The sequence below is a fragment of the Dermacentor variabilis genome, chromosome 4 (genome assembly GCF_050947875.1).
Source record: "Dermacentor variabilis isolate Ectoservices chromosome 4, ASM5094787v1, whole genome shotgun sequence".
NCBI lineage: Eukaryota > Metazoa > Arthropoda > Arachnida > Ixodida > Ixodidae > Dermacentor > Dermacentor variabilis.
Genome location: NC_134571.1, coordinates 992,200 through 1,006,892, shown reverse-complemented (window position 1 = coordinate 1,006,892; position 14,693 = coordinate 992,200). Strand labels below are relative to the sequence as shown.

The 14,693-nt window shown below is 48.2% G+C and overlaps 1 protein-coding gene across 5 annotated transcripts in view; it reads left to right on the top strand.

Annotated features, from left to right (window-relative positions):
- The window catches only part of tweek (transmembrane protein KIAA1109 homolog tweek), a 703,556-nt gene that overhangs the window by 61,167 nt on the left and 627,696 nt on the right, over positions 1-14,693 (top strand). For all 5 annotated transcript variants that reach the window (XM_075687924.1, XM_075687922.1, XM_075687923.1 and 2 more), the window contains exon 7: positions 14,155-14,453. In XM_075687924.1, coding sequence (XP_075544039.1) covers positions 14,155-14,453 — 299 coding nt within the window. The remainder of the gene's footprint in view (positions 1-14,154; positions 14,454-14,693) is intronic.

Genomic DNA, 14,693 nt, shown 5'->3' with positions numbered 1-14,693 from the left:
TGTGTCTGCCAGTAGCAAAGGTGCTTATTGAAGGACCTTTCGGAGCGCTTGAGACGGAGGCGGCAGTGTCATCTATGCTGCCACCCCAGTACCCGTACCTATTTTCAAACAGGTCCGATCACCTCCTGCGCGAGAAGGGGCTTTTGTTTGGTGAAGCTAGTGTTCAGGCCTTAACCAGATCGAAGGTTCGGGAGCTCGCTGCAAAGGCGGTAGTTGCGGGGCCGACGTTATCAAACAACGAAAAAGGGTCAGAGGCGCAGCAAGCTGATATTCCGAGCACGCCCGAACTGAATAAACTTGAGTCTGTAACGTTAAAGGCGCCAGATACTGGAGAGGAAACGCCCGACGCGGGAAAGTTAGAAGAGCTATCTACTGATTTGCTCATCGCGCCTACGTCAGACGGACTTGATAGGTTGCTAAAAGTCAGCCGGACGGCTTTGATAGCCGAGCAAAAAAAGGATGGCAGCCTGGAAAACGTGCGCTGCAATGTCAAAGAAGGTATCGCCAGGAAAACTGCGCGTTTTGTGGAAAGAGGTGGAGTGCTGTACCGGAAGTATCTAGACCGCAGAGGAGTGGAGTTCGATCAGCTGATCGTTCCTCAATGCTATCGTCAGGATCTGTTGCGCTTGTCGCATGGGGGTTCGTGGTCCGGACACCTAGGAGTTAAGAAAACTAAGGACCGTCTCTTGCAAGAGTACTATTGGCCAGGGTGTTTTCGGGACGCAGACCATTTCGTGAGGACATGTGACACTTGTCAGCGGGTGGGCAAACCAGGGGACAAATCGAGGGCGCCGTTGAAATTGGTACCTATCATTACGGAGCCTTTTAGACGGCTCGTTATTGATACTGTGGGACCTCTGCCGGTAACAGCCACGGGGTACAGACACATTTTGACTGTGATCTGCCCAGCGACAAAGTTCCCTGAAGCAGTGCCGCTTAAAGAACTCAGCTCAGTTGAGATAGTTAATGCACTACTGTCCATATTTGCGCGAGTTGGTTTCCCTGCGGAAATCCAATCAGATCAGGGCACAGTGTTTACTAGCGCTTTGACGACAACTTTTTCTCGAAAGGTGTGGGGTAAAGCTGTTACACAGCTCAGTGTACCACCCACAGTCGAATTCCGTTGAGAAGCTCCACTCCGTCATGAAGCGCGTGTTGAGAGCGTTGTGTTTTGAACATCGAACTGACTGGGAGCTGTGTCTGCCTGGGGTGATGTTTGCTTTAAGGACCGCGCCGCATGCGGCTACGGGGTTTTCGCCAGCTGAGCTGGTGTACGGTCGCTCGCTTCGGTCTCCGCTTCGCATGCTTTGAGAATCATGGGAAGGTAGGGGCGACGACCCAGTCGTGGTGGAGTACGTACTTAAGCTCCTCGAACGCTTAAGAAGGGCACAGGAGTTGTCAGGTGAAGCAATGACAAAGGCCCAGCAGAGGGCCAAGGTTTATTATGATCGGACAGCCAGGGCCCGTCGTTTTGAGGTTGGCGATGAGGTCATGATATTGCGCACATCGCTAAACAACAAACTAGACGTGCAGTGGGAGGGCCCAGCACGAATTGTTCAGAAACTGTCGGACGTTAACTACGTGGTAAGTCTGCCAGGAAAGCGGAAAGCACAGCAAGTTTACCACTGTAATCTGCTCAAACCTTATAGACAAAGGGAAGCAGTGGTGTGCATGATGGTAAACGTTCCTGAAGAGCTTCCGGTCGAGCTTCCGGGACTAGGCTCAGTGACGAACAGGGAAGACACCGGTCAAGTCATTAGTGACCTTATCAGTAAAGCACCGCTGTCGCCTGAGCAGAAAACCGAACTACACCAGCTATTACAAGAGTTTCAAGGTCTGTTCTCTGAGAGGCCTGGTAGGACTTCTGTACTTACTCATGATATAGAACTTACCTCCACAGAGCCAGTACGATCCAAGGCGTATCGGGTGTCACCCCGCCAGAGCGATATTATGGAGGCTGAGGTAAAGAAAATGCTACAGCTCGGTGTTATTGAGGCAGGTGAGAGTGATTATACCTCCCCTTTGATTTTAGTTGAGGTACCGGGCAAGGAACCTCGTCCTTGCGTCGACTACCGCAGGCTTAATTCCATCACTAAGGATCAAATTTATCCGATCCCTAACATCGAGGAGCGCCTTGAGAAAGTTAGTAGCGCTCAGTTTATTTCCACCCTAGATCTTGTCAGGGGTTATTGGCAGGTTCCACTTACAGAAGAGGCTAGTAGGTATGCGGCGTTCATTTCACCAATGGGAACATTCCGTCCTAAAGTGTTGAGTTTTGGTTTGAAGAACGCGCCATACTGTTTTTCAAGTCTCATGGATAAAGTGTTGCGGGGACAGCAAGAATTCGCTTTACCGTATCTAGACGACGTAGCGATATTCTCCGCATCCTGGTCTGAGCATATGGCACACTTGCGGGCAGTGCTAACCCGCCTGCGCGAAGCGGGCTTGACAGTCAAGGCTCCTAAGTGCCAGTTAGCACAGGCCGAGGTTGTCTACCTCGGTCACGTGATTGGTCAGGGTCGTCGCCGCCCCTCTGAAATAAAAGTGGCCGCTGTGCGAGACTTTCCGCAACCGCGCACCAAGACCGATATTCGGTCGTTCTTAGGTGTCGCCGGCTACTATCAGAGGTACATCCCTAGGTACTCTGATATCGCGGCTCCCCTGACGGATGCTCTAAGAAAGACAGAGCCTCAAACAGTCGTCTGGGACGAGACAAAGGAAAGAGCTTTTAGCGCCCTAAAGAGTGCCCTAACAAGCCAGCCTGTGCTACGATCGCCAGACTATACAACAGGGTTCATTGTTCAGTGCGATGCTAGTGAGCGAGGCATGGGCGTTGTACTGTGCCAACGGGAAAATGGAGAAGTAGAACACCCCGTCCTGTATGCTAGTCGTAAGCTGTCCAGTCGTGAGCAGGCGTATAGCGCCACCGAGAAAGAGTGTGCGTGTCTCGTGTGGGCCGTTCAGAAATTGTCATGCTATCTAGCCGGCTCGAGGTTTATCATTGAGACGGATCACTGCCCTCTCCAATGGCTGCAGACCATCTCTCCCAAAAATGGCCGCCTCCTGCGCTGGAGCCTCGCTTTACAACAATATTCCTTTGAGGTGCGTTACAAAAAGGGGAGTCTCAACGGTAACGCCGATGGCTTAAGTCGAAGCCCCTAACGTAGGAATCAGCCTCAAAATTGTTTGTTACTAATGTTTTTCTTCCTGAGGCAGGATTTTTTTTTTAACATATTGCTTTTGTTTAGTGTTTCAAAGTGATGATATGCTTTCTAGTGCAATTTTTCAATTTGTGGACGCGTTCTGAGTGATGCTAGACTACTGTAAGGAACTAGGCAGTGGTATAAAAAGGGGGAAGAGCCTGGCAGGGCTTAGTGAGGGTTGTGCCGTGCTTGCTGACTGAGCGGTTGAGTTTCAGCGTAGTTCTAACGCTTGCCAGGAACGAGAACAAAAATGTGAACTCTCCCGAAGTCACTTTGCAGTGTCCCGTGCGAACCTGAACTAGAGAACGAGGCCTTCTCTGTGCGCTGCGCTCAAGAAACGTCGACGGACGCCCGACTTCGGTTATGAGCATCATCGAGCGACATCCCTCCGGACAGCGGATGCAGTCCCCTGTCCATCGGGATCTCCTTCCCCCGGCGGGGCGGTCTGTTGCGTTTCGCCTGCGACACGTGGTTTTGCCGGCGCGACTGCGGCGGGGCGGCAGACATTTTGGCCCGATCGTCGTCGCCGCAACGCTCATCGGCAGGTGTTTCCAGGCGCGACTGCGGCGATGCGACCGCAAAGGATCACCCTCGCATTCCAGTCATTGTGCCGGAACCAGGCGCTGCGAAAGCAGGGATCATCCTCTCATTACAGTCATTGTGCCCGACCGGCAGCGCTACAACAGGGTGCTACGAGATCGTGCTCGACATGGTGCTACGGCATCGCTACAACAGGGTGCTACGAGATCGTGCTCGACATGGTGCTGCGGCATCGCTACAACAGGGTGCTACGAGATCGTGCTCGACATGGTGCTACGGCAGCGCTACGACAGTGTGCGTCACCATTAGCCCATTGTACATTCACGTGCTCGTCTTTTGAGGGGTTCCTTCTTGCCCTCAACTGCGAGAGTATAAAAACAGCTGCCCCGGACGCCAAAAGGAGGGCTCCGATTTCTTCTGTTGAGTAAAGTGCTCTCCCGTCTCTCTACTTCGGTCAACCTGACCGCCAACTCTTTGCGATGTTAAAATAAACAAGTTGTTTTGTTGTTACCAGTCGACTCATGCTTTGCCGGGACCTTCGGATGCTTCCAGTTGTACCCCAGGCCGCCAGGCCAACGCTACCCTTGGGGCTTGCGACCCAGGTACAACCACGGGCGTCAGCGCCGAGTTCCCAACAGATCGTACCAGCGGTGCGATCCAAACAGGCCAGAGGCCACATGTACAAGAAGCCCCACATCACAAAACACCCCAAAGACTACAAATTTGGTGCCTTTTAGAGAACTGAGGAGAAGATGAAACTTTGAGAGCCGTTTTCTCAAAACTGTTTTTCTGCCTTTCTGCTCGGTTTCTGGAGCTGATTTCTTTGTTACCGTTTAACATATTTTGACTCCGTTTTTTTGTCATCTTCCTTGGGCTGCAGTGCAGCTCGTGACATTCTTGCTATCTTATCTTCGCCCGTTGTAAGTTTACTAAATAGCTATTCGTCTACTCCGAAAGTGTGCTTGATGCGAAGGTAGCATAAAATATGGCACTCCAAAAAATTTGTTTTGCGAAAAAAGAATTCAAGAATGTCACGACCTTCAGCACGCATTTAGCTATGCAGTCAATACTTAACCAGCCTTCTATCACGTTTTTTAAGTTCCCCAGGCTCTCCAGAAAGTTAGAGGGAGAAAAATTCTGCTCAATAAAATTGAATAAAATGTTCTCAAGATATCGCTCTGAAACTTTTATGGAAGCATCAGGGAGACATTCTAAACATTTGTGCCAATTTTCTTCAAAATTCATGAAGAAATAAGGATGTTGATTTTTCAAAGCCACGTCACCCCTTAATCTCTTCCTCATGTAAAGTAATCAAAGGCTGACTCACGCATGCACTTCCACCATTATAGATATGCCATGCCTCTACCATATGACATGTATCTTCATTCTTATGCCTGTACAATGTCACGCATTCATCTAACTCTGTTGTGCAGTTACAACCTTGGCAGTGTAGGAAAAGATTAGAAGGTGATCCACTGATTAACGACCTTTTATGTTCCATGAGCCTCTGATAGATACAGCGCCCCATTTGCCCTACGTAGAACTGGCCACAGCTAAAGGGAATGTTATAAACCACACCCATACGACAATCAGTAAAACTGTTATTCTCATTGTTCTTCACCGGACAAATATCTGTTCTTTTTTTGCCTTTTACCTGCTCCTTTTTCCTCTGCATGGCAGCGCATATCTTACCTAGCTTATTCAGGGCCGGATTAAGAAAAATGGGGGCCCTGGGTAATGCGCATGCAGACCCCCTTTCCCTATACTGACCCCCCCCTCTCGCCTGCTACGCTACTGGAAATATGCCATGTTTCATTTTAATTCCACCAAATTAAATAGAATGAAGTGCGATCAATGGGATTATTATTATTGTTATTATTATAAGGAAAACAACAAAACTTGCTTAAAATACGTGCTGTTGTAAACAAACACATTTGTTCACTTTGTGATTAACCTGCATTCTGTTTTCAGCAAAAGCTAGGCTTTAAGGAAAAGTTTAGGGCGCTCAAGATGAACAAGAATGTAGAAAAGACAACACAGCTGAGATGTCGATCTGTCTAAAGCTAGGATTTGTTTGCATCACTAAGTTTAATCCCGTGAGGAGACGCATGGTTGTATCCAAAACATTCTTTATTAAAATTCAAGCATCAGACTGCAGTAATTGTTACACATGTTACTCTATAAATATTCAATAGATATATACAATACTTAAGGCAATACAAACATAATAAAAATGCACTAGAATACAGGTGAAAATTACCAACTGTAATTACAAAACATTATTTGAAAATATTTTCGTTAAAAGTAAGACAAGCAAGGATAACACCAAGTAAACGTGGCGCTATCAAAAACAAAAAATATACAGTTCTTTATAAGCACGCTAAATATCGCAAGAAGAACAAACGAGACGAACAACGAAGATTTGCATATCTTGAATTACAGCGTTTTATTGGCAACGTGGAGGCTGGGAGGTGACACAACGAACTTATTGGAACTATTCATGTATAGCGCAAACAGTCCTCTTTTAAAATGTCATCTTTAGCGCCTTTGCTTTGGCGAAATTAGATATAGTCTGTTCGAAGGATAGATCGCGGAGGAGGTCACTTTCAATGGACATGATAGCAAACGAGTTCACCTTGTTGTCAAGGAGGCTCGAACGAAGGCGATTTTTTATCAGCAACAACTTGGAAAGCGATCGTTCAGTGTCACAGTTTGCCACGGGTATGTGCAAGTACATTCGCAAAGCAATAGAAAGGTTCGGCAACACATCAATAAGCTTTCGTTCGCGCAGCAACTTCATTATTCCCAGGGGACTCGTGTCTTGGCACACAGAGTTGTGCAGAAAGTTCGCAAACTGAATTATTTCAGTGGAGAATCCTGGCTCCAAATCATTTTTGTAGGTTTTCACCAACTTCTCAGTCTGCTGTGCCAGAGAGGCCTCGCTCCCAACTTCTGTCAGCAATTTTAAGAATCCGAACCTTTTGTAGAGTTCCGTATAGGCAGCCTCTCGCACTCGCAAAGCAGAGCCTAGACTGTCAAATACAATATTGTAGGTCTCTACGATAAACTTTTTTCTACCTTGTAGCGCACTATCGCCTTTTCCGTCCGGGTGCTTACTCAAAACAATGCGTTTGCCCTCATCCTGATAACATTGATTGGTACTTAGCGTGCGTGCTCTCTCTTCGAAGGTATCAAAGAGAGGTCGCAAAGAATTAACAAAGCCTGCTAGAGAGCTCAGCAGGTCTACAGCAGTTGAAATGTCTAGGCCTGGTTTCTGAAGTGCTTCGCTCGTTTTGTCAAAGCGCTCCAAGATTTCACTCCAGAAAATCGCCATGAATGCAGTCTCTAGTTTTGTCATTTTCTTGGAGAGAGTGCGCTTCATTCCTAGTGTCACCGTTTTCTTCCTCGTTCTTTGATATAGCTTCAAGGCAACACAAGACTGCATTGAAATTTTTCAGCATCGCCTTGCATGATTCAGTGTGTCTTGACCACCTGGTCTCAGAGAGACTTTTCAAAGCAAGCTGCTGGCATAGAGTTTCTCACTACATTACCTAGAGGGAAATCTGGCTCTGCTGCGCTGTGGTATGCATGGGAATGTCGGTATATTGTGACTTCGGATTGGCATCGTTCTCGGAGAGACAGGACACTCTGAAGACGCGCTTGGCAAGTACCGTTCCGTCTGTCACAATGATTCATTTTCTACTAAAACAGCATGTGAAAAGCTGTATTAGCTTTATTATTACGCGAAAATATGTTTTGTTTAACTATGAGAACTCGTTATTGCGTGTACGACTATATGTTACGTAAAAAGTATCAGCGGGCCGCTAAAGTTGGAGGACAAACGACAAGGTTCGCACTCGCTTTGAAACAGTTGGTCGTCTGTTCTTGCTTTTCCTCGCTTGGTGTTGCATTGTAGGTGAGTAAAGATGTAATATGCGTGAATAAAAACATTTTATGAAGATTTTACTTTGAGAACGTGTTATTTGTGTAGCCATATCCACGTTTTAGATGAAGCCTCTTACAACACCAGCCAACACGAGCCTCCCAGGCACATATACCGTCATTCCCATGACGGCACGGTGCCCCCTTAAAAAACTCCCATAGACAGTGGCGCCAGATTTCCCTCTAGGTGTTATAGTGAGAAACTCTATGGCTGCTGGCCAGTTTCGCCCATGCTGTCCAAAAGATACCTCCATCGCTTAGGTGAGGCAACAAAGAACACATACAGTCTCTGAATTACAGTGAAAAATTTGACTGCCTCAAGGCAACTGTCAACGCTACACGCGCCAACTAAGTTCAGTGAATGACGAGCACACGAGACGTAGACTGCCAATTTGTTCAGGTGTTTGATTTGAGCTTGCAGTCCTTTGTATTTTCCTGACATATTACTCGCGTTATGATAAGCTTGGCCCCTACAATCATCAATTGAGATGCTATTGGTCGTCAAGAGGGACATCACGGTATCAAAAATATACAAGCCGGTATGTGATTAAATTGGAACAAATCCAAGAAAGCATTCGTACACTTTCCCATTTAAATAGTATCATAAAACAACTGATAGCTGATCAACGTGAGTAAGGTCTGCAGTCGAATCAACAATTAAAGAGAAGTATTTTGCGCGTTTCACTTCATCAACGAGACGTTCCTTGACAGCCTTTGCCATATGCTCGATAAATTCATCACAAATGGTTTTTGACAGATACGATGGGTGACTTTTTCTTTTGTTCCCATAGCGTTTGATGTGCTCCTCTAGAAAGGGATAAAACTTGGCAAATGGCCTCAAGCACTCCCATATAATTGCCATTTCTCGGCGAACCAAAAATCTCCTCATTGTCCCTAAATGCTAGGTTGCGCTCAGCTAGAAGCTTAACTACAATGACTACGCACTTCCAACACCTCTGTCCAGTAAGCGGTCTCAGTGACAAGATGCTTAACCAGCTCCTTGTCAATTGTGCTGCTCAAGTTAGAGCGGGCGAGGCATGCTGCAACGTAGTTCCGGTGCTCGACGCTATTTTCATGTGCGCAAACCTTTTTTTCTGCTCTTTTCCAATCACAAAAGCCGTGCGTGGTGAAAGCACCGGGACTGCTTGAAATCGAAGATAGTTTGCACATCAAACAGTAAACGGAACCTTTGGACTCCGAGTACATTAACCAGTGTCGCTCATACGCCTCCCCCTTTACAGCCTTTCGCACGAAAAGATGAGGTGACATATAGCGTTTCTGAGTTTTGTATTGCCTTTCGGAAGACAAAAAATTTTCTGCACAATTTTGAAAATACAATGGCCCTGTCTCAAGGCATACACTCCGAAAGCTGTCAGTAATAACGTCCGGCCTCTTAGTAGGGTCACTTCGGAGAATCTCGCAACGTACCTCTTGCTGCTCGGTGTCTGTACTTTTCTGTTGCCACAACGGGAAGCCGTCTCATTCGTCCTCTCAAGGCACACATTGTGGGTGGGAACATGATTATTTGAAGCCAAACTAACAGGAAAGAAGTGAGTCAGTTCTTGGAGTGTTGTTTCCTGGCGCTTGTCAGTAGAAGGAGGCTCATCAGGGAGGTTCAGCACCTGTTGACCAGCAGTAGTAGAAATCGGGCATGGCGGACCGGACACATGGAGTTCTTTGGCAGGAGCCTGGCTGAGTAGCATAGACATTGCTGAATCAGGAACAGGACATGGCTCGGTTGGCGTCAGTTGCTCAGAAATATGGACGACCAAAGTTGGCATCGTTTTCACAGAATCCAGGCAACCAAGAAGATGAGTCAAACCTTGCTTCTTGCCAGGAAACTGTGGTGATGGAGTTGGCAAGTCCTCCACAGAAGCACAATTGGTACTATTGGGAGTTTGACACGGACTCTGGGTAGAGTGATCATACTGCTCCGCAAAAGCTGCATTCAGTTGGTACTTTGTCATCTTTAGTAGCTTCTTTTCACGCTCTTCTCTTTCTAATTTTGCGTTTCGTTCAGACACACCACTTTGATGCTTCCGACCGAGCATTTTCGCATGAATGGATGCTAATTGTTCACTGGGCACTTCGTCAGTCTGATGTGACCGCAAGTGTCCAATGGAGGCCATCCCAATGAGTGGCGCACGCTGCCTGGTTGGTCCGTGGCTGGCCGAGAGTGGTGCGTCCCCCGGGAACTCCTCAGTGGGCGCGCTTATGCAAGCTTAACCGGCGGCTTGGGGCTGAATCGCAGCCCGCGATCAACCTCCTTTTATAGACACGTGCCGCGTCTGTCTGTTACTAGCACCAAAGCAGACGTTCACATACGCATAGAGTTCCCTGTACAAATTCCCTCCTCCTCCGTACAAACTCACTCTCTTCCTTTCCGGTCTTGTCTTCCTATTTGCTAGGAGCAATTGTCTGTTCTGGGAGGCTCTCGATTTTTCTTTCACCCCGTCGACACCGAGCGTGAGAACGAAGCGGAGAGGGCGACTCCTAGCGTGGGCAAAGTTACACGGCCTCCGTCGCCTCTGAGTCATCTTTTTCTACTTCTTTCTGGAAAGTGCAGCGGCCAGTCTGACCCACTTTTTACGTCAAGCGCGCGCGAGGGTGCCCAGCCACTAGGCAGGAATGGGCCCTGGAGACAGGCCTTTGTGTCCAGCTCTCCAACTTCCCCTTCACTCTTGCACAATCCTAGCCCGAACAGTAAACATTCTATGCCCCACGGCACGCGGACAAAAGCACGTGTGATGTCATCTTTCCTTCCCTGCCTAGACTCTGCCATCAGACTCATCATCATCTGCTATTGGACTCATCCTGCCCAACCCAAATTGCCATCACGGTAAAGAAAAGTCGAATGGGAGGCACTGTTGAGTACTGCAGCACATCCTTTCTATGAGAAGGACAGCGGCGGAACTATTTGAGAGGTGGAGGGTGGTGTGGTGGTGACGAGGGGCAAGGGAGACTTAGGTCCTCATTCCACATTACATGTTTTAGGCGTTTCTCGCTTGCCCCTCCTCTCCAGACAGCACTGGACAGACGGACTGACATGAAACCACGAAAACTCTTCCAAGCAAACGCACCTCGCTTTGTAAGAAAGAGGGCCCCGCCGGGGTGGCGGGGGATTCCCGTTTTTTGCAGCTCGACAAGCTCTCCCCAAATGATCAGGCTAAACGCATGCTGTTACATTAGGCGAGGGGCCCCGTCTGCTCGTTCTGGTTTTCTTGCTTCATACATGTCGCTCGAAGTTCCGTTGCCCATGGTTCCATATACTAAGCAGGTTAGAATAAATGGGCCCCCTTCTCCTACTGTCCGAGGTGACGCCCTGGGCTGCAGCCCCCTTAGCCCCCTCCTTAATCCAGTGCTGAGCTTATTGGGAGCAGTGAAAGCAACATTAATATCATATCTACTTGCAACTTTTTTAAGCCTGTGTGATACTGAATGAATGTACAGAATAGCCACTACTCTATTTGTGCTATTACTGCTTTCTGTAATCACGTCCGTCCCCCTCGAAACCGACTTTAGGCGTTAACCACAGTATCCACTGCTATGCTAGTATAATCTGCTTCTAATAGGTGCTAGACTTGTGCATTAAAACTGGCGCTCATATTGTGCATGCAGGATCTGGTGAGAGAAGACTTAAGGCACGACATGGCAATTCCGTATTTTACTACTTTGGAATGCTTGGATTGAAAGTTTAACAACGGCCTCGAAGATCTTGGGGAGTACTGCCAACAATCATGATTTTATTCGAAGACCAAGGAAATGTCTAGAAACTGAATTACGCGTCTTTGAAGAAATTCCTTGGTAAACTTTAATCCTCCTCCATAAAGTTTAAATTGCTCACTTACTGAGATAGCAGCGGAATCAAATTCTTTCCTATAGCAGAAAATCAGGTAATCATCAACATAACGAAATATTGTTATGTTGATTCGTCTTGAAATATCTTGATACGTCTTGCGTTATCAAGAAAGAAGAATCCTACGAAAGAAGAATCCCGGATGCTAATTCTAGCAGTACATCTTCTAGTAGGCATCAGTAATTGCCCGCCTGCCGTCCTTATGTGAGGTCCCGTCCATGGCGTCTTTGCTTTCTTGAGGCGGAGGACGAGTTTCTGACTCTTTATAGAGAAGTCGGCACCAGTGCCGACTAATGCTGTCACCGGCTGTCCGTCCATCAAAACATCAATGTCAGCACTCACAATTTCTTCGGTGTCAGGGTTTATCGGCTTCACGTCATTCTGCGGCGTGAGTGTTGGGGGCTTTTTATTGTCTCGCGGTGGGCCTGCAACCTTAATCCCAGAGGTCGCTGCCTTCAGTTTCCCCAGCTAGGGCTGGGCGACCTTCGCCCTCAGAGGTCAGCAAAAGTATGTCCAGTAGGGGAAGGCATCTCACGTGGAGGGGTTGGAGAGCGCGACCGATGGCCAAAATCGGACTGAACATGCAGCACGGATTCATCATTCGGGTGCACTGTTGGAGGTCCCTGAAAAGCAGTTTCGTTGCGACGTAGCATGGAGTCATCATATGCACGTCGACCTAGGACCACGTATAAAAAGGTCGAAATGATGTGTCGTGATGCCAGCAATGACGCGAAATGTGGCCGGCGCCTCCGCAGTGAAAACAAAGTGGGCGCCTATCGACGGTGCGTCATCTGTCGGTTCTCCGAAATTGCGGCTGTCCTGTGGTGTCATGTTGCGGCGTTGACCAAGGCGCTCTGAACGGCGGCTGGTGGTATGACTGTAGCTGCGTAATGGGTGCGTGCCTTGAAGCCTCCTCTTTCTGTGGTGACCAAGGAGTGACTGTCGGAGCCTGGTGGTATGGCAGTGTGGTTGTAACGGGTGGTGGACATCGGACAGTGGCTGCGCAAGTCATGGGACGCTGGTGATCTTGAAGATCGGCTGCCGGTAACGCTTGCCTGAATTTGTCAAGCACCACTTCGGCGAATGACGCTATAGGTCTATCCACTGTTGGTGTCCGAATCTTTTGAATTTCCTCTCTGACAAGTTCTCTGATCAATTCCCTTAAGGGGTTCTGATACTCGCCAGTCACTGCGGCGGTATTGATTGTGGCGCTCGTGGACAGTCGATCGTACTGCCTGCATATCTGATGAAGGGCCCGCTCAATAGCTGTAGCCTCTTTGATAAAGTCAGCGACGGTGCCTGGTGGATTCCGCACAAGCCCCGTGAACAACTGCTCTTTTACACCTCGCATGAGGTAGCGCAACTTTCTTTCTTCAGTCATGTTCGGGTCGGCTTTACGAAAGAGGCGGGCCATGTCCTCGGCGAACATTGTGACCGACTCATTAGGTTGTTGTACCCGTAGGTCCATCATCTGCTGGGCGCGGTCGCGTCGGTCGGCACTCGCAAAAGTATCCGTGATTTTCTGTCGAAAGTCATTCCATGTTGTTAGGCTAGCTTTGTGGTTCTCGTGCCAAGTTCGGCCACTGTCGTCGAGGGTGAAATAGATGTGGGAGAGCTTTTGCTGCTCAGTCCACTGATTAATCTGTACGACACATTCATACTTGTCACGCTAGTCTTCAATGTCTTTGAAGACTGCACCGCAACAGCAATCAGGAACCAGAGGATGAAGAATGGCTACTTGCTGTGGACTGGAAAACCGGCTGCTTTGGGGTGCTTGCGGTGGGCTGGTTTCGGCCATTGCGACATGTGTGGAGCTCCTAGAGAGAGGTTGGTCAAGAGGGGACAACTCTGGGGCAAGGCCTAGCAGTCGACGATTAAAGCGATGCACGGGATGTTGTAACTGATGATAACGTGTCCGGGCTAGATGAATGACTCCCAGGACTCCGGAGCATCAGGCACGGTCAGTACCCAGCACCTCCACCAGTATTGCAGTACAATGCGGACAGTAGACAAGTAGACAGGGAGACATTCTTCAAGAACCGCAGGACAACTTGTTCAAAAACAAACAGGCCAGAGACACGTCTTCTTCGTCCTTGCCAAATCTCACTGCCCCACTAGATGAAGTCCGTTAATGTCCGTATCTTCGTTGTCGTCTGCATAGAATACACGCGTCAATATCGAACTGATAGGCGTTTTTTTGTGAGTTCGATATAGCTGGGTTCGACTGCAGTCTGGTTCGGCTGTATATGTAAGCAAGAGCATAGTGCCATCTTGCCTTGCCCAAGTTTCGATCAAGGAATCTGAAATGCAATCCAAAGACAATTGCCAGATGAGCCCTCCATACGAGACCTTCAGAAACAGCCAAATCTACTTGCCAAGTGTCTCAACTTCCAATATTAGTGCATGTTGCCAAGGGCCTCTCCTTAGTATAGGTGAAAATCTCTGCATACAGACTCATAAAACTTATTCTATAAAGATGCAGCATTGCTGGGCAGTATTCTGATCGCCTAGTTGAAATTGTGGGATGGCAATTTAAGAAATGGGTTTTCTGGCGCCTTCCATTTCTTGGAAATGTGGCACGAGGTGTAGTGACTGCATCCTGTGCTTCTCCAGGATTGGTTCCAGCTGAGCAGGAAGTGGTGCAGCTAGCTAATGGCGACCTGGTGGAACGGCGCAGTGCTCCAACATGGGGCCTGGATGCCAAGTGTGGACGAGGCACCAGTTTCAGCTATGGCCCATGGGCAGACCGTCAGAGGGACAAGCTGATGCAGTTCTTCTTCCCACAAGACTACCAGCCTTTAAAGCCCACGCCTCAGCCTCAAGTGGGTGAGAGGCGGCGTGCACAGTCATTTGATCTGCGCCTCAGCACCACAGCTGATGCTACCTTGGATCTACTGTTCTCCAAGGAAAAGGTTTGTTTGTGTGTGTGTGTGTGTGTGTGTGCGCGCGCATCACAAATGCTTGCTTGCTGCTGTGTCATATGTCTTGTTGAACCTATTTAGAATCATAGTTCCATGAAAAGTGGTCATTATAGCAGTAGTTTGTTACATAGGGGGTCGCCCTTTAAACCCCCAAAAATTAACGTGACAAGGAAACTGAATAACATTTGTTATTCTGAAAAGTTCGGTATTCTGAAGTTCGTAGTACTGAAA